The 20,950-nt window shown below is 32.6% G+C and overlaps 1 protein-coding gene across 2 annotated transcripts; it reads right to left on the bottom strand.

The window, feature by feature from the left end:
• Window positions 1-75: 75 nt before the first annotated feature.
• LOC102619616 (uncharacterized) lies at window positions 76-5,416 on the bottom strand. Of its 2 annotated transcripts, XM_006485152.4 has the most exons (5): window positions 4,782-5,408; window positions 3,068-3,779; window positions 1,770-2,139; window positions 452-833; window positions 76-341 (listed from the first exon to the last, which is right to left on the bottom strand). In XM_006485152.4, exons 1-4 carry the CDS (start codon window positions 5,032-5,034, stop codon window positions 786-788), a joined length of 1,383 nt encoding a protein of 460 aa, XP_006485215.1. In that variant the 5' UTR covers window positions 5,035-5,408; the 3' UTR covers window positions 76-341; window positions 452-785. The 2 variants fall into 2 exon arrangements, with proteins under 2 accessions (XP_006485215.1, XP_052295272.1); XM_052439312.1 differs by lacking the exons at window positions 76-341; window positions 452-833 and adding an exon at window positions 834-1,384 and having other exon boundaries at window positions 4,782-5,416.
• Between the last annotated feature and the right edge of the window lie 15,534 nt (window positions 5,417-20,950).

Below are 20,950 nucleotides of genomic sequence, written 5' to 3'. Positions count from 1 at the left end.
TGACCACCCGACGGACACTCCCTGGACTTTTCATATCAGATGCTTTTGGCTTTAGAAATTCTGACACGGTAATCCTTATAGGACAAAATCATAAAAATAAAAAATCCGCCACAAGATATTTACAAAGAGGTCTGGCTAATTTCTTCAAATAAATTTTAGGACATTAATCAAAAGATTTGTCAAATTACATTTGTTCTGGCAAAGCATAAAGACGGGAAGCAACTGATCTTTTATCGAAGAGGGGCGTAGCAGCAAGCACACCAAAGCTCCAACAAGCCAAATAAAAATTGCCAGCTCTCAGAGAAAAATTCATCAACTTTTCCTGCTCGCCCCGATTCATGCTGTAGAAAAGGTGGAACGGTGTATTTACTGGTTTGATCATATCTTAAATCTAAGCAAAACTTGTAGACAATATAAAGAAAGATGAGGCTATGTTGTCAAAGAGACTTACCTTCATTAGAAAACAGTGCATATGTAACCAGCTACCACACTCGATCTATTCGTTATCATCCGAGGCAAACAGAAGCTCTCAGCTCGTCCAGTCAATGGATCTCTAAAAGATTGAGCTTCTTATCCTTTTCATCAAGGATAAAGCTCCAAGTGAGACCGAGGATGGTGGAATGGAATGATTACTCGATGTCTATTTGAAAAATTCTCGTTCCTGTCCACCTCGGCTCTCTATGCCTGCACTCCTGCCAACTGACATATCCGTGCATCAGTATACCAGCCCATAATATTTGAAGCTCGAGTTCCAGCTGGCAGGGTGCAGGCATGGCCCAAGCCCCTCACCGGGGCCGGGCTAATCCAAAACTCGTGTCAGGTTGCTGTTGAGACTGCACAGGCACAACATAAAATGGATAGTCAAGCAAAAGCAGGAAAAAGACCGCTACTAAGATATGAATTCAATATTACAAATGAGAACTGCAGACATCAATCAATTTGGTTTCATTAAAAAGAACATTAAACTAGCAGCTCCACACTCGTCATCTTTTCATTGATTTGTCCCAGCCGTTGAAGCCATAGTTTGTCTATAACTTTATTTCATTAGAGGAGACGATAGATATTTTTAACAAGTATATCTCTTCTGGGTCATCTGACACACTAAATCAGGCCTAAAACATCAGCCAACTGATACCAAGATCTGGCTGGTGAGGGGCAAAATTATGGAAGCTGAACTTACACTAGAGATTGAGGATTAGCTATATGCTATATGCATCATCCAGGAAAAAGACGTGTATGAAAAATGATCAAATATATATAGCCAACCAAATTGTACCGTGGAAAAGATGCCATCTAGCACACTTGCAATTGCAGAAAGGTTTTCACAGAGGTCAGGTAGAGAGAAAATCATAATCAAATCTTCCAACATCAGTTACCATGTAAACTGGGACAGGTAACAGAATGTAGTACAAAAGCGTAGCAAAAGTAGTTTAGTCAGTAAACAATAAACCATATATCTTATTTAATTTCTGAGTCTACACCATATGATGATCAATAAAATGTAAGCTGCTAATAATTTCTTATGACCATAGACTTTCTTATGACTACTCAACCCATCCACCAGATCTTCCACAGCATTGCTCATGCACCATGAAAGAACATGAAAATGTGATTCCCATTAAATTTATTCCAAAAAATGAAAGAGCAAGTATTCCAATTCATTTGAGGTAGCATGTATCTAAAAGAAATAAGGTTTCGACAGTGGGAAAGAAACTATTTGGAGCTTTCTAACGAAAACTAGAAAAGTAGAATTAAAAGACTTTTCATACCTGTGAAAAAGGTTGGTGAACATGTTCATGAGAATGAATAAAAGGCATTCCAGGATGCTGACAAGGATACTGGGAGGAATGCATGTATATGGCAGCCGTGGAGTGCGCACCAACATGATTTGGATTAAATGGAGGCATCATTGTTTCTGGATGACCATATCTAAGTCCTCTGGGGGCTGAAGGTGCAGCCCATGGCCCAGGAAGATGTTGAGGAAGAGGATGAGGATGGTGCTCATTAGAAATCTGAGGCCTATGAGTTGATCCAAGTTGCGGGAATTCAGTGTTATAGTTCAAAGCAGGGGCGTACATAGGTTGTATGGAGTATGGTCCGCCATTGAACCCAAACCCAGGGTCAAATCTTTGCGCATACCTGAGAGGTAAGAAGGAAAAACACAATTGTCTTAGCTAAGCAGTCCACAAGAGCATAGTTGTCAAATCTGTCAATGAAACAGTTAAAATCCTAGAACAGAAACCAGTCCAGCGTTATGTATTATTTTATTAAATTTATAACATCCTTGCTACCTAAAGAATTTTCATCCGTACTCATTATTCTCTGTTATTATAAAACTTAATTTCCATACATATTGTCGGGCAATGCATACAATCAACTGCAAATTGTTTTGAAATCATAAAGCTTTCATCTCCTGGTCAAAGTTGAGTTGCTCAATCAAAATATTTAAAAGAGAAATCGCATTATCAAAGTCTAATTAATTAAAACTTAATAATCAAACAAGACTCAACCACGAGCAAATGAAGAGTCTATAAAATCAAGTGCAATGAAGAAGATGCTGCAGAACATGACGGAAAGCTGTGCACGGCAAAATAGGCGAAACCATGCTTACAACATTGGACAGTTTCAGACCATTTACATGTCGGGAGCCCAGACCTGATTAGTAGAACCTTATATACCATTCAAAAAGCCAAATATCCAGTAGAAGAAAAAAGGAAAATAAAGAGCTGAAAGCACAAAAACAAAAAATAGTTAAGGTTACATTTTGAACTAGCAGACCAAATAATAAGACTACTCACTATCAGGTGTGAACAGAAACCATCTAATGAAAAGGAAAACTTTCCTAGTCATTTATATAGCAATTAACTAATAGCAATTTGAATGAGAAAGAGAAAGCCAGAAACCAGCAATAAGGAAAAAGTTTAACCTCATTGTTCAACCAGGATATAACCATCATCTCCCTCCCAAAAGCAGAAATTCAACCACATCACATACAAACTTAATAACTCCTGCAAAAGGCCCAAGACCCGAATACATCAAAAAAAGCAAAATAAAATGCCCAAATTACCTATCATAGCTCCTGTCATAATCAGGGTCCTTGCGGTCAACTTCACGGTCTCGAAATATGGCGACCCTATTGTTTGGTTTATACCTACCCACTGGCTCCTTTTCCATCCTATTTCTTGCTGACCTACTGCTACTAGAAGAAGAATCAATCAGACCCCTTCCAGAATTAATATCAGGAACACTGGAAATAGGTTTCTCTTCCATCTTCAACACTCCCACCGGACCCACTCCCAATGGACCATCCTGCAACTTTGGCTCAGCTTCTGGTTTTCTAGTGTCACCCCCGCTAACATTATTAGAATTAAATATCCGTGCACGAGCCCTATTATATTCTTCTTTTCTTTCCTCCACACTTTTGGAGCTATTTGCCTTTGAAGAATTTGAATTTGAATTGCTCAAAATCTGGGATTTCTTTTGTGGCCTCTGTTTAATTGCAACCTTGACAGCACCACTGTCCTCAGAGGGCAAATTTACAGGGATGTCTGCCAAGCGAATTGGAGGGAGCCTACACTCAGAAGTCTTCCTAACAATGATTCTGGAACCAGAACCGTCAGGTAAATTATTGTCCAACAAAACCATTGACTGCAGTGAGTAATGTTGTGCCACACGGTGTGCAGCCAAGCGCAAATATGAAGTAGGCAACTGCTGAAACTCAAATTGCTGCTGAGTGGGATCACGAATGAACTTTTCAACATCTTGCTCCATCCGCAGAACTGAACAAAAGAGATTTGGACCATTATTGTTAATAGAAGATGAGTTATACAACCAACAATAATATTTGAAGGATCTGAACACATTTTTGCTCATCTTTCAAAACCATACATGCACAACAGATTCAAGCTCAGTTACATTCTAATAACTGCACAGTTAGAAATTCAAAAACTCATTAATCTCTGATTAGGTGCTGCCGCATTATTGAATGCTTCAAAACTATATTGAGAAAAATACAAACTGTGTAAGTATTTAGAGAATGTGCAAGTATCCAAACAGGCTGAAAACCAAGATAAAGCTCATAAGCCGAAATATCATCAGCTGCATGAGGAACTTGCAGTAACTTATAATAAAAAATGAACAATCTAACAGATAACATCTGAAAATACTATGCACCCTCTCAACAACAGTGCAAAACCAAGAAGCGAAAAACTCGTTCACAACTTTCAATTTCGCCAACTAAGCTTTTCAAACATGGTCCATGATTTATAAGATACTATGTATGTCAATCTCTGCAAACACAGAGTGTAACCTCTATAAATTCACTAATTTCAGTCATTGCACAGTTCTCCTAATAAGCTTTCACTCTCTACATGATTCTGCAATACACAGATTAGTGTAACAAAATCTTCCTCTTCTCTGAGTCCCAGTCCTTACCGAGATTCTATCTTTCCCAGTCACAAGATTAGAAAGTCTTTATGTTATCAATTTTCTACAACTCATTTTCCCCGGCCATCTACACCCATCATGAACGCATGAAAATCATTAATTAGTCATAGTAACATTTTCATTTCCTGAACATAGCTATTACCAATGCAAGTCGCTGTCAAAACTTTGTAGCGGGAAATATCATTATAACTTCATTATCATCAACATCACAATGATGATGTATCATTAATACAATGCACAATAGTACAGTAATCCGTAAACAACTAAATAAGCATAAGAAATTCATATGTCCAAACAGAACAAACACACAGGAAAAAACCTAAAGACAAACTTACTGGAAAGTCGTTCGCGAGGGTTTTGGATAGCTTCGCGAAGGAACTGATCGACCTGATTGATAACATCCTCGGAGAATTTATTATCAGCTGCAGAGGCGGAAGCAGCACCAGCAGAAGAAGCAGCGTCGGTGAGGTCGTCGAGCTGGTGAGGGTTCGAATCAGAAGAGAGACCCAATCGGCTCATGGTGGCGTCCAAATCGGCGACCTCCCATGACTCCGGGGCTCCGAGATCGTCCGCCGCAGAGCCCTCCATGAATCGAGTCTCGAGAGGAGGGAATCAAGAGAGAGCGGAGAAATTAGGGTTTTCGAATCGTGCGAGAACGAGAACGAGAACGAGGAGGCGGAGAGAGAGAAAGGGATAATGATCATCAAAGAAAGTGAGAGGAGGAGGAGGAGAAGGAGGAAGGATGGGGAAAACGGCGTGTCGTTTTGGAGATGGAATTCATAGGGGGAGAGCGAGGACCGAATCGATCTAATTCTAATCTAGAGAGAGAGAGCAGAGATAGACACAGAGAGATAGGGTTTGACGATGGTGGACGTGGTAAGGGTGCTACGGGAAGTGTGGCTTGGGGCCGAGAGGCTGGGAAAGTTAGCGTATACGATTCTTTGCCACGTGGCGTTGGGAATTAGTGGGGTTCTTTTGTCCCTCCGTCCGGGGCGATGATTTTCAGATTTTGTGTGATTGCTTACAGCATGTGCGAACACACTACGTAAGTTTTGTAATTTTGCTTTTATCCGCCACAGTTAGCCTAAATATACTTTTTAGGTCCTATTTTGAAATTACTGAATTTAAACAGTTTATTTCACTAGTTTTAATAAAATAATATTTGGTAAAATTCATTAGAAATTATTTATTGCATAAGTTTTTTTATTTTTACAATAACTTTTAGAAGTGAGTAAGGGGCTGCTTTTTTGTTAGCAACTTAATAAATAAGTCACCATACTTTTTTAAAGTTCTTATTATAACATTAATATTTAAGTTATTTTTCATCTGCCCCCACATGTTTCAACAAAAGTTGACGCCCACTCTAATGTTTCAACACCATCACGACGCCCTCTAATTAGCAACTTTGGCCATTAGTTTTGACAGTAAAAGTGTAAAAGTAAGATTTGACGCAAATGATTGAGGAGAAAAATATAAAAAAGACAAAATGCACTATTTAAAAGGGTAAAAGTGAGGATTGACCCAAACGACTAGCAAAAAATAAAAAAAGGAAAGGAAAGGAAAGGAAAAATGCAATGTTAACATAGATTGACGAGAATAGTGATGTTATAAATCATTGCACTCATGTACTGTTATAACATTGCAACTCTGCAATTTTAGCTGAGATTAAACAAAAAAGTATGGGTTTTTGGAGGGAATAGCACATATTTAGAGGATAATTTCCCTCCATGATACTAATCCTTCACTTATCATAGCTCTTTTTTGATAAGCCATGTCGTATAGAGTGTATAGAATGAATATGTTGTCATTTGTGGTGAGTGAGTGTGAGATAACTCTCTCTATCTACGATGCTAAAGATATTGAGGTGGGTTCCTTTAGTTTTGAATAATTTTATTTTGCTCTTATTTTTAAGTAATTTCAACATGAAATTGAATGTCCAATTTCTTTGCATGTTGAGTTTTAGGCATTTTAGTCATAGGTTTCATGCTATTGATGTTTTTCTCACTACTAATTTTTTGAATTTTTTTTCATGTTCTTTGCATGTCTATTTGTGTTTTTAATTATTTCTTATATCACATTCATGCCCTTCATTTACATAGTTACTTCCCATTTTCTTTCGTAATTGTTTATACCTTTGCTCTGCTCTATCAATGGATGTTTAGAAAATTATTAGACACGATTGAGTATTTTGGGTTAAATTAGTTGTTCATCAGTTTTATTCTCAATTATAAATGAGTTAGTGTCACTTATTTAGTTATTCATGTTGTTTTTATGCCATAAGTGTTTGATTGTTGGAAAAAGTGTTGACTATTGTTTCTGATACTTTATTTTGCGCATCATTTCATTATTTTATGGTGGAAAAAATGGTTGATGATCAACCAACAACATTTCTATTTCATTTATGGGCCAAAGACATTTTATAAGTGAAGTTGACCCAGATAAAATGAGCACAATTATTCTTGTGAACAAAGTAATGAAACTAGTGTATAAGAGAGAGATGATTTGGATGAGAAATTCAAGCTAACTGTTACACAATCATGGGACAATCTGTTGATTAAGATCCTTAGTAATGATGATCTATTCAAATTGTAATCATTGTATAACCATGAGGGCCTCTCTCTCATGGATCTTGAACTGGAGATAATGTCATTGCCTGTTAATTTAGTAAGAAGATCACTTACAATCAGGTAGATGAAAACACTACCACTATTAACCTAAAACCTTACTACCAAATCCTTCTTCAAATGGCAACGAAACATCACCCATATTATAATTAAACCTCTTTCAAATGCTATAATGATGAGGCTAGTGCACTTAACTCATCACAATCCCAAACTAAGCAAGCCCTCATCCCTAGAAGTGATGCCAACAAGAAAATTAGAGTGTTAAATGCTAAGGCATGTAATTCGTCATTGTATGAAGACTTTTTGGACACTTACTTCATATCACCATCTTACTACGAAAAATCAAGCCCTTGTAACAGCAATGAAACTAATCAAATAATGGTTGATTTGGCTATAAATGAAGAAAATGAGCAACATTTTCATACTTCCTCTATGCAGTAGAGACAAACCTCATTTAATTCTAAATTCTTATCCTCATTGCTACATAAAAAATCACCTCTACATGTTTTCATAAACAATGATGAAATATTAATATCCCAACTACAAATGCATCCTAACCAAACACTCCAAAACTTAAATCACAGGTTTGCCAAATAACTAATCTCAATACTAGTCAACCATAAAAACATAATTTCAAACACAGAGATGAATACATAGACTCACCATTTTGCGGCAATGACTCTGATAATAGTGTCTATAGCCTTTCTGCTAGTGATGATAATGATGTCTATAACCAACCCACTGAACTTGGCCAGAATACAAATGAGCCTAAAGTGTTTCAATCTGATGATGACGATGCTGATGAGCTGTTATCATGTTATTCTAGTGATGAAAATTAATTTGATACCTGTTTTGGTGAAGATGGTGATAGAGTGATAGACCAAATGGTTTATGAAATTAGCGCCAATATTTATATTCCTGTAGATGATCTTCTTGTGGAGTTCTTTATGGGGCAATACCTTAAAAATTACAGAGCTGTTGTTAAAATTTTATTGTTAAATAAAGATGTAAGAGATCGAAATAACACTTTAATGATGTGTTTACTAGGAATAGGTTGGAATCGGAATAGGCTAGAATGGGAATGAGAATGGGAAATAGGAATCAGAATAAGTTGTTTATTTAAGCTGTCGGAATCGGAATCGGAATTGGAATCGGAATCGGAATGAACTCAATTCCCATTTATGTGTTTACTTTACTCTGCAATTGGAATGGATTGTTTCAAATTACTAAAATACCTCTTGTTGCTTATAATGATAAAATAGATTAAGGATAATAATAATAATAAAATTAATAAAATATTATTATTATTCATAATAAATAAATTAATTATAAAATAATAATAATAATTTATAGTAATATATTATTGTTCTTTGTTAAAAAAATAATTATTATTTTATTATTTTTAATAAAAATAATATTAAACTACTAATAATAATAAGAACAATTATAATATTTTTTATTGATATATATTACTATTATTAATTATATAATTGATTTTTTTATTATTAATAATGAATCATAATAACAATATTTTTGTTGTTGTTGTTGTTATTATTATTATTATTGATTAATTTTTTATTTTTTATTATTATTATTATAAAATTTGTATGGTCCAAAATCAACAAATGACAACTTTTCCAGTAAATTGCCATCCGTCCAATTTTGCATTAGTGATAAGCTAATAACTTGAAACTAAAATAATAATAAGTAAACATAAAATGCATATTTAAATCCAAAATAATTCTTAACACAACATATGTTCCACCAACATAAGATTAATTAAGTCACATAAAGTCCCACCAACATAAGATTAATTAAGTCACATAAAGTCCCACCAACATAAAAATCCAAAATAAATCACATAAAGTCTCACCAACATAAAATGCATATTTAGATCCAAAATAATTCTTACAACAACATATGTTCCACCAACATAAGATTAATTAAGCCACATAAAGTCTCACTACATAGTTAAATAAGTCACATAGTTATAAGTTTTAAATCCCAAAAGCAGCACAAATATAGAGCTTTAACATCATAACTAACATTGGACTACACCTCACGACAAAGCATTTGCAACACATATCATTTCTTGAGGTGATCGGGTAAGGTAAAGAACACACAGAGCAAATCATGTTTCGAGGCGAACATACTAGTGGCGTCATATATTTCCTCATCAGCCAAGCCTTTAATTTTGCTCATTTCTCCATATAACATACTTTGTAAATCAGCTATTTCCTATCGCTAGAAAGTGTAGTAATCAAACCATCTATCTTAAGGACCATTGTTGCCACCGAGTCAGCCATTGTCCCAATCCTTGAGCACATGTGATCAAATAATTTATCTTTATTCTTCATTTTCCTTCACCTATTCCCTGAACTACTTGGAGCATAATCAACTTGTTGATGAGAAGTAGCATTTGGTTGAGGAGTGTATGACATATCATCATTAAAATCCTCCATAATCGGCTCATTATTTGATTCACCTCCGAAATAGACATTATTTGACTCAACTCCTAAATTGACACTAACGTTGTCATTTAATCGAACTTCTTCCTCATCATCATCTGCATTCCCAGCATTAGTCCCAGTTGCCCGATCTCGGCCATAAATCTCACCAAATACATAATAATGTAGAAATGATTTATTTAATAAACCAGCTGCATCTTTTCGTTTTTGTTAAAAAAAAATGTATAAGTAACATAAATTAAGAAGTATAAATTACACTATAAAATTTAAAACTTTACCTTAACATACTCATCAAAAACATCCCTTTTACACATTATCATCATCTTGTCATTATCCCACCCAAAACCGCTAAGAGATAACATATCACTCATGACACAATATTTTTGCTTCAACCATTTCACTCTAGATTCAATGTGAGGAGAAGCTTTCAAACCACAACCGGCAATTTTGCTTCAAGCTTGTTTTCTAATTGTTGTAAGTACCCATTCTTAAAACCACAATCCGACCTCCACATAGGATTTTGACTCAATTCAAACTAGGGGTGGGTATGAGTTGGTTTGAATTGGGTTTTAAGTCAACCCAAACCAAAGCATAAAAGTTTGGGTTCAACCCAAACCAACCCATTTTGGTTTGAATTTTATTATCAAAATATTTTTTATTTTGATCAATATAATTATATAATAATTATTAATGATTAAATTGATACTAAAATAAGAAAAAAAAATTATAGTGGATAAAAATTATAAATAATAAATATTACAATAAATTAATCCTTAAATTAAAGAATACTAGAAAATTAAAATAAAGTTTAATCACAAAAATTATTAATTTTCAATAAATAAGAACGTAAACTCTAATAATAAACTTCCACAAACATGATACCAACAGGTAAATTCAAAGAAAGAAAGAAAGAAACCAACTTATGTGAGTGCCATTTAGTTAAAATAATAAAATTTCTTTAACTAAAAAAAATGTATCCTTTGACTTATAATTATTGAGATGACAATTTTCTATCAAATGGTGTTTTTTTTTCAATAGGTTGATTGCCAATAAATTTTAGGATGGAGGATCAATGTCAATAAATCCCATCAAAATAAAAAACGGAGTATTATTTATGCTACAGTATTAATATAGCACACAAAATGTTAATTTTATTTATAATAAGATTTATAATTTCTGTCACAACAATATTTTACCAGTGAAATATCATTTCTCATAATTATTAATTATTTCCTTCCAATGGGCTAGGTAACTATACCCTCAAAAACCATCTCATCATTATTACTATAATTTTCCTTAATTTAAATACGAAAACAACAATATAGATTTGGTGTTTTTCTTATTACTGTTAGAAACATAAAAGCGGTAATTACGTAAGTATAATATGAATTCATAAATTAAAAGAAAAGATTTCATTTCATCAAACACTAATTTCATCTCATTTAATTATTTACAATAGCATTTATTTAATTCATATTTGTTTTTACATGTTACTTTCCTTTTCTAACTGTTAACAATTAATCACGCTGTAAACAATTTAATAATGACCTTTCACTTATTTGTTTTTGTTTTCATTTATTTCATTTGACAAGTTTGAGTGTTGGAGTTTGGTTCCTAGCCCATGGGTAAACCATACCCAACCCATAATGAAGTGGTTTTTTATATAAAACCCACATTTAACCAATTTTCATAATTTACCCAACCCAAACCATTTAATTTAGTTTGGGTTTGGGTAAACCCATGGGTTGTGGGTTTATGCCCACCCCTAATTCCAACAAGAAGTCAACTAATGCATTATCCTCAACAGTTGTCCAAAAATGTTTGTTCATGCCCCAACCTCTAGGAGCTGGAGTGGAAAGAGAACTCATTCTATATGTCCAAATATAATATGAACAGTCAAACAACAATACAATTTTCAATATAAAGGAACAATACAATATCGAAATTTTAAAAACAATACAATATCCAATCTAAAAAAAAATAATACAATATGTAATAACAAAGCACAATATAATATCTACTGTCAAATAAATAAAACAATATCCAGACTCAAAGAACAATACAATATTCAAACTCAAACAATATAACATCCAATGCCAACAAATAATATAACAATAAATGTAAAATAATATTACAACTCCATGACAAACAACTCGAATTCCGCAAAGTCCTTCACAAACTCTTCATGCTTGTCTACTTGCGTGCCACGTGTTTCACATCTCTTGGGCCATATTTTGTCTCCATAAAGTCCACTCATTAGAGGGCTCAATGGTATTAATAATCTCTGAGTCAGTGTCAATACCCGGAGGTGGCTCATTATCCATTTCTATTTCCATATCATCGAAAGGCATTTCTTTTCTAATGAAATTATTTAGCATACAACAAACAAATATTGTACGCCTTTTGTTTTTACATCATAAAAGGTAGGACTTCGTAGTATAGCCCATCTCTTTTTCAACAATCCAAAACATCGCTTAATCACATTTCAAGCACTTGAGTGCTTCATATTAAACAACTCTTCTGGGGTAATAGGTTGGTGTCCATCCCTAAAGTCACTCAAATGGTAACGTTGCCCTAAAAATGGTGAAAGAAAACCCATCCCATTAATATATCCACCATCAATCAAGTAATAATAACCTATTAAAAAAATAAAATACAATTACAAAAGTCATCATAATTTAATCAATCTTAAAATTTAAACATAATGATAGTTAGATGTATTACCATGCGGAACTTTTAGACCATTTTTTTCTAGACACAGCATCTTTTAAAATCTGCATATCATGACTTGAACCTTTCCATCCCAATAACACATAAATAAATTGCATATCTTGCGAACAAACTCCCAAGACATTTGTTGTAATGATTTCGTTTTTCCTAGTTCTATATCTTGGTTTATCAGCCTCTGGAATGTGAACCTTTATATATGTACCATCTAATGCTCCCAATCAATTCTACATTACTAATAGGAAAAAAATTTAAATTAATTAGGAAGAGATTTTTTTGAAGTTATTATACACAAGTGTATAATTAAAAGCAATATCTATTATAATACTATACGTACCTTAAACCATTTCCATTTTGAGTTCATTGAATTCTCCAACATTGGCTCATGTTTTTTCTAAAATTCCTTTTGGCATATAATCATTACCTTTAAACACTCATGAAAATATTTACTAATTGTTCATCCAGATCTTTTAAAATTGAACTTAATCACTCGATTCTTTGTATGGTGTGCTAAAATATTCAAAAACATTGCAAGCATTTCCTCGGGTGACAATTTCCTACTACCTACGAAACCCCCTTTCTCACGAAGTAGCTTGCATAATTTGTAAAAAGTTTGTCTATCCATTCTTAATTGTGACAAACACTTCACATCACTTTCATAAATCAATTCATACAAAACATTCATTTGTTGGGAAAGTCTATAGGATGACCTCGAAATCAATCCTTGTTCATCACGTAACCGAAGTTGGGCACACATAGCAGAGTATAGAGCCATAATCATTTGCAACATCATCACCAAATTTTGTATAATTATAACGACTCTCTTTTTTCTAGCTAATAATAGAGTCGTTCTAATATGTTTAATTACAAACAAACACAATCATATTAATTAACTCTATCAAATATATGTAAGCTCAAAACCAATATATGTAAGCTCAAAATTTAGCTGCAGCCACCATTCATCACATAACAAAAAATTAATCATCAAAATAGTCATTAATCAAGCATAGGATAAAATTCTATAGTTAATTTTTTTTGTTTGTGAATTAATCAAGGATAGCTCAAAATTTAATTCTATATTTAATTAATCTAAACATAATTTAATCAACTAAGTCTCAGACAAACATATTAATAAATTTTTGTTTTCGGTAGATATCAATTTTGCTCATATTAATCTTCAATTCATGCTACAATTTTTGTGTTAAAAAAATTATTTAATAAAAATGATGAAGAATGGAATGGGCTGAGCTCACTGATACCTGTAGCGGTGATGATAGTGACTGGAAGCTTCCGGTCGGCGGTGAACGATAGGCAAAGACAAGCGGCGAAGCTCAAAACCGGCAATGACAGAACCCACAACGAGATCAACGACCATGAGCCGGCGATTTAAGAGCCAACGACAGGGACCAATTGTAATGACGATGGGCAGTGATTTAGAACCGACGACGACGGGGTGTGCTTTTAGAACCGATGAGTGACCGACCACGATCAGGCTATGGCATCCAGCTTCGAAGAAAAAAAGAACGGGTTCTAAAGATTTTACCTTTTTTCTAATTTTCAGTATTTATATTTTTTATTTAAATGAGGGTAGTTTATGAATATTTGAATATGATTGGGGGTAAAATGGGAATTCCCGGGAATGGGAGATTGATTTCCACCTCCCCTAATGGGAATCAATCTCCAATTCTCCAGTCCCAAATAGTTGTGGACCCTACTATTATGATTCTGATTCCGATTCCTGCTTCATTTTTGCGATGTAAACGCCGTCAATCATTTCGATTCCGGATTTCGATTCCTCAATCCGAGAAGTAAACGCATCACAAAAGAATTAGAATCACAATTAGGTGTTCATGGTTGGTTGTCCTTGGTATTTGCATGTTTCTAGGACTAGATTTGGAGATACATTTATGGTTAAGTCTTATTACAATGTGCATACTTATCAGAGATTGTGAAAGAACCCATACTACACTGCCCAATTTGTAATATCTCAATCTCATAATACAATACTTCTAAATCCTAAAACCAATAGTACCTTTATTTTAAGTGAGCTTGATAAGATGTATAGTTGCAGAGTTGATAAACAGAAGGTTTATAGGGCCAAGAACATTGCTCTACAACCTAGTAGGGCTGATTATGAGTCAAGCTATGGGGTCATAAGGTCATATGCACATATCATTTTGGACATAATGCCAAATCCATTGGCAATAGTTTATGTGATTAGATTACACGGAAGTCATCCTAAAACCCACTTTGATATATGCATCTTTTCCTCTCTAGCACTTAGAGAGCATTTTAAAAGGGGTTGTAGACCATTTATTAGCATTAACAAATGCAATTTGAAAGGGTCATACAAAGAGATTTTTTTATCAACAGTTAGTATAAATGCTAACATTGAAATTTATCATATTGTTATCGGTGTATATAGTGTGGAGAGCACAAATACATGGACTTAGTTTTTGGGACATTGAAGGAGTATATTAAGGATTCAAGGAAATTGACATTCATATGTGATAGATAAAAGCAGGGTTGGGCAGAACTGAACTGAAATTGAAAAATTCGGTTCGGTTCATTTTTTTGGTCTTAATTCGATTTTTTTTAAGCTAAAAAACCGAATGTGTAAATACCAAATTGAGCCATTCGGTTTGTTTCGATTTTTGGATAAAAAATTATAAAGCTTAAATTGAACCGATATCATGGCATTTTTATAATCTCACGATTACATGTATATACATATGTTTGCACCGCTTTCAAGACTTGCTTTCACCCCATTGCCTGCACAACCCAAACCCTAAGTCCCATCTTTGCAACTAAGTGCCTGTTTGGTATGGCTTATTTAAGAGCCATAAGTGCTTATTTAATTGTATAAGCACTTTTTAAAAAATTTTATGGTGTTTGGTTTTTTTTTTAGTAGAGTTTTTTTAGCTTAAATAAGCTAATTTACCTCTACTAGAAAAAGCCCAAAATTTGAGCTTTTAGGAGTAGAGGTTATAAAGCTTTTCTAAAAATATATAATATAAAAAATATCACACAGTTTAATGGTTCAAAAGTACTTTTTTTATTGACAACCAAACATTGAATGACTTTTTGTCCAAAAGCTCTATTTTGTATAAGCTCTACTGCTATAAGCTCTACTGTTATAAGCTCTATTTAATAAGCTGTACCAAACGGAGCCTAAATCCAATTCTGCTAGTGGTCGGTGTTGCCAAATCTTTGCCGTTTCACGACCTTTGCTTCTTCATTGCCAAATCTTTGACGCCAAATCTTCAAACAACTGCTTCTAAATCTTCATCCATTTCTAATTGCGCCAAATCTTTATCTCCACTCTCCAATTTGCTGCTGTTGTCTATCGTTGTCATATTTTTAAATGAATATACCTACATACATACATACATATGTATATACATATATATATACATGTACATATGTATATACATATGTATATATATATACATATACATGTACATGTATATGTATATATATATATATATATAGCTTGCTCTATTTCTTTTTTTTTCTTAAATAGATCCTTTTTTTTAGGAAATGACTCTTTTCTAATTTCATGTTTACCATATTTTATTATTATTATATTAAATTATTAATAGTATTTGATTTATTAGTTGTGTGTGGGTATGCTACAGTGCTTTTTTCATTTCGGGTGTTACATAGTTGTTGAAGGTGAATTTCGTGCGATTCTGCTAGGTGATAAAGGTTGAAGATGAAGTGGAAAGATAGCTCTTTATAAAAATTTAGTATGGCCTGATGTTTAGGAGATGTTTGCATATAGAAATTCTGTTACGACCTAATATTTTTTGTAAACTTTTCAAAAAGGTCTTCAATCGAAAGTTAATAGGGTAAAATATCATTGTGGTCCTTAAACTTTTGTAAATTTTATTATGGCACGAAAGCTTATTTTACCTTATATACAATCTCGGCCAAAAGTTTTGATATTACAAATAGGGACTATGATTATGAAAATTCTTCATTTTAGTCCAAAATCGTTGTCTTTTTTTAGCAAATACAAATTTGTAAATTATTCTTTTTTACTATAAATTTATTATAGTAGGCCTTATGTGTAGGATGGAAGAAAATAACAATGATGTAAAAGAGATTGTGCAAGATGATTTTAAGAATAGTGTGTTAACATATATGTTTCCATAATGTTGATTTTGATGATAACAAACAAAATTAAGAATGATTAATCTTTTAAGCTCAAATTAATTTTTATACTTTTTAAATAAACCATTATTTTCACATTATAAAGGTTTTATATTTGATGGAAAAATGATTTTATGTTATTAGATTGTTTTTCAAGATATGGACTAAAATGAAAGAATTTTATAATCCTTGATTTTAATAAATGTTGTTTTCAATTTCGGATTTGAACCTATTTGAAACTATTTAAATATTTTAGGCCATACTATAATTTCACATATTTTGGGCTATATCATAATTTTAAAAAGTTTTGGGATTAACAAAGTATTACTTATAAATTCTAAAATTAGACCTATTTGTAAAGTTTCATAACGTTTTGGGCCATATTACAGTTATATAAAGTTTTGGGGTCAAACTATAAATTTAAAAATAATTCACTGTAGTAGTTACTGTAGCAAGCGACTAACCGGATGTGACAAGCGGCTAGCCGGATATTGAGCAGAAACTCTCCGGATGGAAAGCGGCTATCCGAATTTGGTAAGTGGCTATCCGGATGTTGGGCAGTGAGCTTCTGGAGTATAAACGGATATTCAGATATCGTAAGTGGCATGCCGGTTGTTTTAAAATTTAAATTTTTGCCTTAACGATAACATACAAGCGGCTAACCGAATTCCATAAACGGTAAGCCGGTTATCACCAAAATGTGCATAACGGTTAGTTTTTGAGTTCAAACTATATAAACTCAAATCCAATTCATTTTTGGTAATTTTCACAAGCATAAACAAGTGCACACAACTTATATTGAGCTTCAAATTCGAAAATCATCATAGATTAAATCTTCATTAAGCTATCATTTGTATATCCACTCTTAAAGAAAGTTTCATTGTTGTAATTTTTATTTCTCATCAAATTGTGGGTGTACAAGTGTGAGAAACACTTGGGGTGAAGAGATTGGGGAGATAATCTCTTGATTGTAAAGGTTCATTGACACCTTGGAAGTCAATTGTAAAAACTTCAAGCCTTGGGAGGCTTGGATAGTGAAATCCTTAAGCGGGTGAGCTTGGAGGCGTGGACATAGGCGGGGATTGCCGAACCACGTAAAAATCCTTGTGTTTGTTTTCTCTTCCCTTACTCTTTTAATATTGTGCATGATTGAATTTATTGTTTTCAATTTGATTAAGGCAATAGATTAAATTGTTGTGTGGTTTGCTTAGCTTAAATTTTAAAATCCCAATTCACCCCCCTCTTGGGTTGCCTAGTTAGTATTTCATGGTGTTCGAAACGAAGAAAAGAGGTAGGCATTTGAGATTACACGTTTAGGAATTGTTTTCAAAGCTACATTGAAGAAAAAATAAATGAAGTGTAACTATTGTAAGGAGCATGTATGTGAAAGTGTTAAAGGAATTACCGGCTTGAGAACTCATTTGGAAAAAATGTGTCCTGTGTATAAAAAAGTAAAGCCCAAAGTGGATGAAAATTAATGTTCTTTAACTTCTGAAAAGGGTGTTGGTAATGCTAAGCTTGTTTCTGTAGGTTTTAGTAAGGAGGCTTGTAGAACGGCACTTGTAAAGATGATTATTAAAGATGAGTTGCCCTTTATATTTATGGAGGCTAAGGGGTTTTTGGAGTTTATGACTATATGCTGTCTAAAGTTTGATGTGCCCTTGCAGAGGACAATTTCAAGAGATATTCTTCCATTATATGAGAATGAGAATAAGATATTGAAAAGTATGTTTAGCACAAATCAACAAAGGGTATATATCACTGCAGATAATTAGATTTTAATTCAAATGTGTAATTACATGGTGATAACAGTGAGAATACTTAGTTTGCACATATTTCTAATCATAAAAGAGAGGTCATTGGGAAGCACATTGAGAAGTGTATGATCGATTGGGAAATTGAAAGCTTGTTCATGATTACTATAGACAATGTAAGTGCTAATGAAAAAACAGTCAATTATTTGAAGAAAAAGTTAGGAAATTGGAGTTGGGATTCGTTAGTTTTAAATGGTCTGTATTTGCATGTGAGATGTTCAGCACACAAAATAAATTTGATTGTGAATGATAGTTTGGATGTGGTGAAGATATCAATAGATAATATTCGTAATACAGTGAAATATGTTAGATCTTCCCTATTGAGGTTACAAAAATTCAAAGCTTGTGTTAATGCGGAAAAAATCTCATATAATGGGTTTATGGTGTTAGATGTGCTGACTAGATGGAATTCAAAATTCTTGATGTTAACATCCATGAATAGTGTTAAAAATTGTATGTTTATTAAGGGGTAAAATGTTATTTTGTGCTTATAACATAATTTACATTTGTAATTATGTAACATATTATAAATTTCTAATTATTTTTTTAATATTTGATTTTGTGTATTTTGTGTGTTTATTAGGTAAAAATAATAATTTCACACAATTTGAGGTTCCAAACAAATGTATGGATGTCAAATTTGGATTCCAGAAGTCTGAGAAATTAGGTCATTGTCAAGGAGGATTTTCTCCTTTTGTTGTAAATTTATAAGATTTTTACCACGGTAAATGTGATAATTATAAAATTATAAGTTTTTACTTTGTTAAATATTGTAATTGTTAGTGGAATGTGTTAGATGTACTTGAATGGATTAAGATGTAATTAGCTTTATTTATTTAGTGGGACAAATGTATAGTTAAGATGTAATTAGTTTTATTTATTTGTGTGGTGTGGATTAATCATGTATCAGTATAACGGGGGGGGGGGGGGGGGCACTTCTCCACACTTTTCTTTCTCTTCGTTCCTCTTAAATTCTTTTTATCATCTCTCTTTGTAATATATTTTTAATAAATAAAATTAGTTTTATTTTCTATTTTTAAATACTTTTTTATTATTTTTAAATTTTAATAATTTCCTTTATTTCAAATATGTTTAGTTAAATAGTAATAGTTAAAGGAAAGTGAAACTCTTTGTAAAAAAAAAATACGATTTAATCAAATTTTATTTTTAACTATAAAAATTAAATTATTTTCCATCTAATTTTATCCATATTTTATATTTTGAAATTTTGATTTATTGTAGATAAACATGGGGTTTGGCACAATGAATTCTTAACATCTTAGTATAAAGTATGGTAAAATGATATTTTGACTTATTGTAGACAAGTTAAATTTTGGCACACTAAGTACTTAATCCATAATAAAATTATTGGGAAAATAATTTAATTTATACAATTAATCATTTGGGTAATAGAATAAATATAAAAGAATTTATTAAATTGTATTTATTACTAAGAGTGGATCCATGACCCTAACTAATTTAATTTTATAGTTTTTCTCAAATTAAATTACATATATTTAAATTTTATGTTCATTTTTAGGTAAACTTAAATAAACAAATTAAATCATTTCTCTGTGGACTGACCTCAAACTCACCGAGATATAATATAACTAGACACTCTTATACTTGGGAGTAAATTAAACACTTTTAGGTCGTGTCAATCCATGTTGAAATTTGAAAAAACATTGGATAGATTGAAAGATGAAGATGGATATTATACTAATTGGTTCAGAGCTAATGGAGTGGATGAGAACGAGAATGAAAAAAAAGGTGGGGCCACAATGGAAGATGGTTGGGACAATGCAAGAAGGTTAGTCAAACTTTTATCAATCTTTTATTATGTGACATTGAAATTTAGTAGTTCTAAGAATGTGATTACAAATAATTATTTGAATGAGATGTGAAAAGTTCAAATTCATTTGAATTTTCTTAATGATAGTGATGATGTTTTGTTAAGTTACATGGTCAAAGCTGTGATAACAAAGTTGGTCAAATATTGAGGTGATAATTTAGAGGAGGTCATCGTGTTATTGATGTTAACAGCATTACATGATCATCAATGTAAAATGGACTTTATTACATGATGTTTTAGTAGTTTGTATGAAACCAAGAAGGTTGAGGAGTTGTGTAATAGCCTTAAAGAGTTATTGACGCTTTATCAAAGCTATTATTTTGGTGATCTAAATAGTGCTATTAAGACTAGTTGTATAATTCAGACTAGTGGGATTAATGAGTGTGCTGGTTATAATTCTCTTGATTATTTTGCACAATATCAAAATATGAAAGCAAGTACATAAAATGGATTAGGTGGGCAAAATAAGGTTAAAAGATACTTGTCAGATAAAATGGAGATGATAAATGACAACTTTGATATTTTGAATTGGTAGAATTTGAATTGGCATAGGTATCCAATTTTATCTTAGATTGCCAAAGATATTTTGGTAATTCCAGCTTTCACTGTTGCTTCAAGGTTTTCACTTAAAATTGGCTTCAGTTAACTTTCTTCAGAAATCGTATAATTGAGCCAACTGAGAAAGAAACTAAATTTTATGAAGTTATTGAAGTAGGTAATAACATGATTTTGTTAACTTTTAATAATTTTTATGTAGTCTTCAAGAATATAAATAATGATTTTCATACATCTTTTTTTTTTCTTTGTAGAAATTGTGAGGCCAATGCTAGCACAACAAGTACAAGCAGTGAAGGACTAATTGGC

The sequence above is a fragment of the Citrus sinensis genome, chromosome 4 (genome assembly GCF_022201045.2).
Source record: "Citrus sinensis cultivar Valencia sweet orange chromosome 4, DVS_A1.0, whole genome shotgun sequence".
NCBI classification, from domain to species: Eukaryota; Viridiplantae; Streptophyta; class Magnoliopsida; order Sapindales; family Rutaceae; genus Citrus; species Citrus sinensis.
The sequence above is the reverse complement of the archived record's forward strand: the minus strand, read 5'-3'. Positions and strand labels throughout refer to the sequence as shown.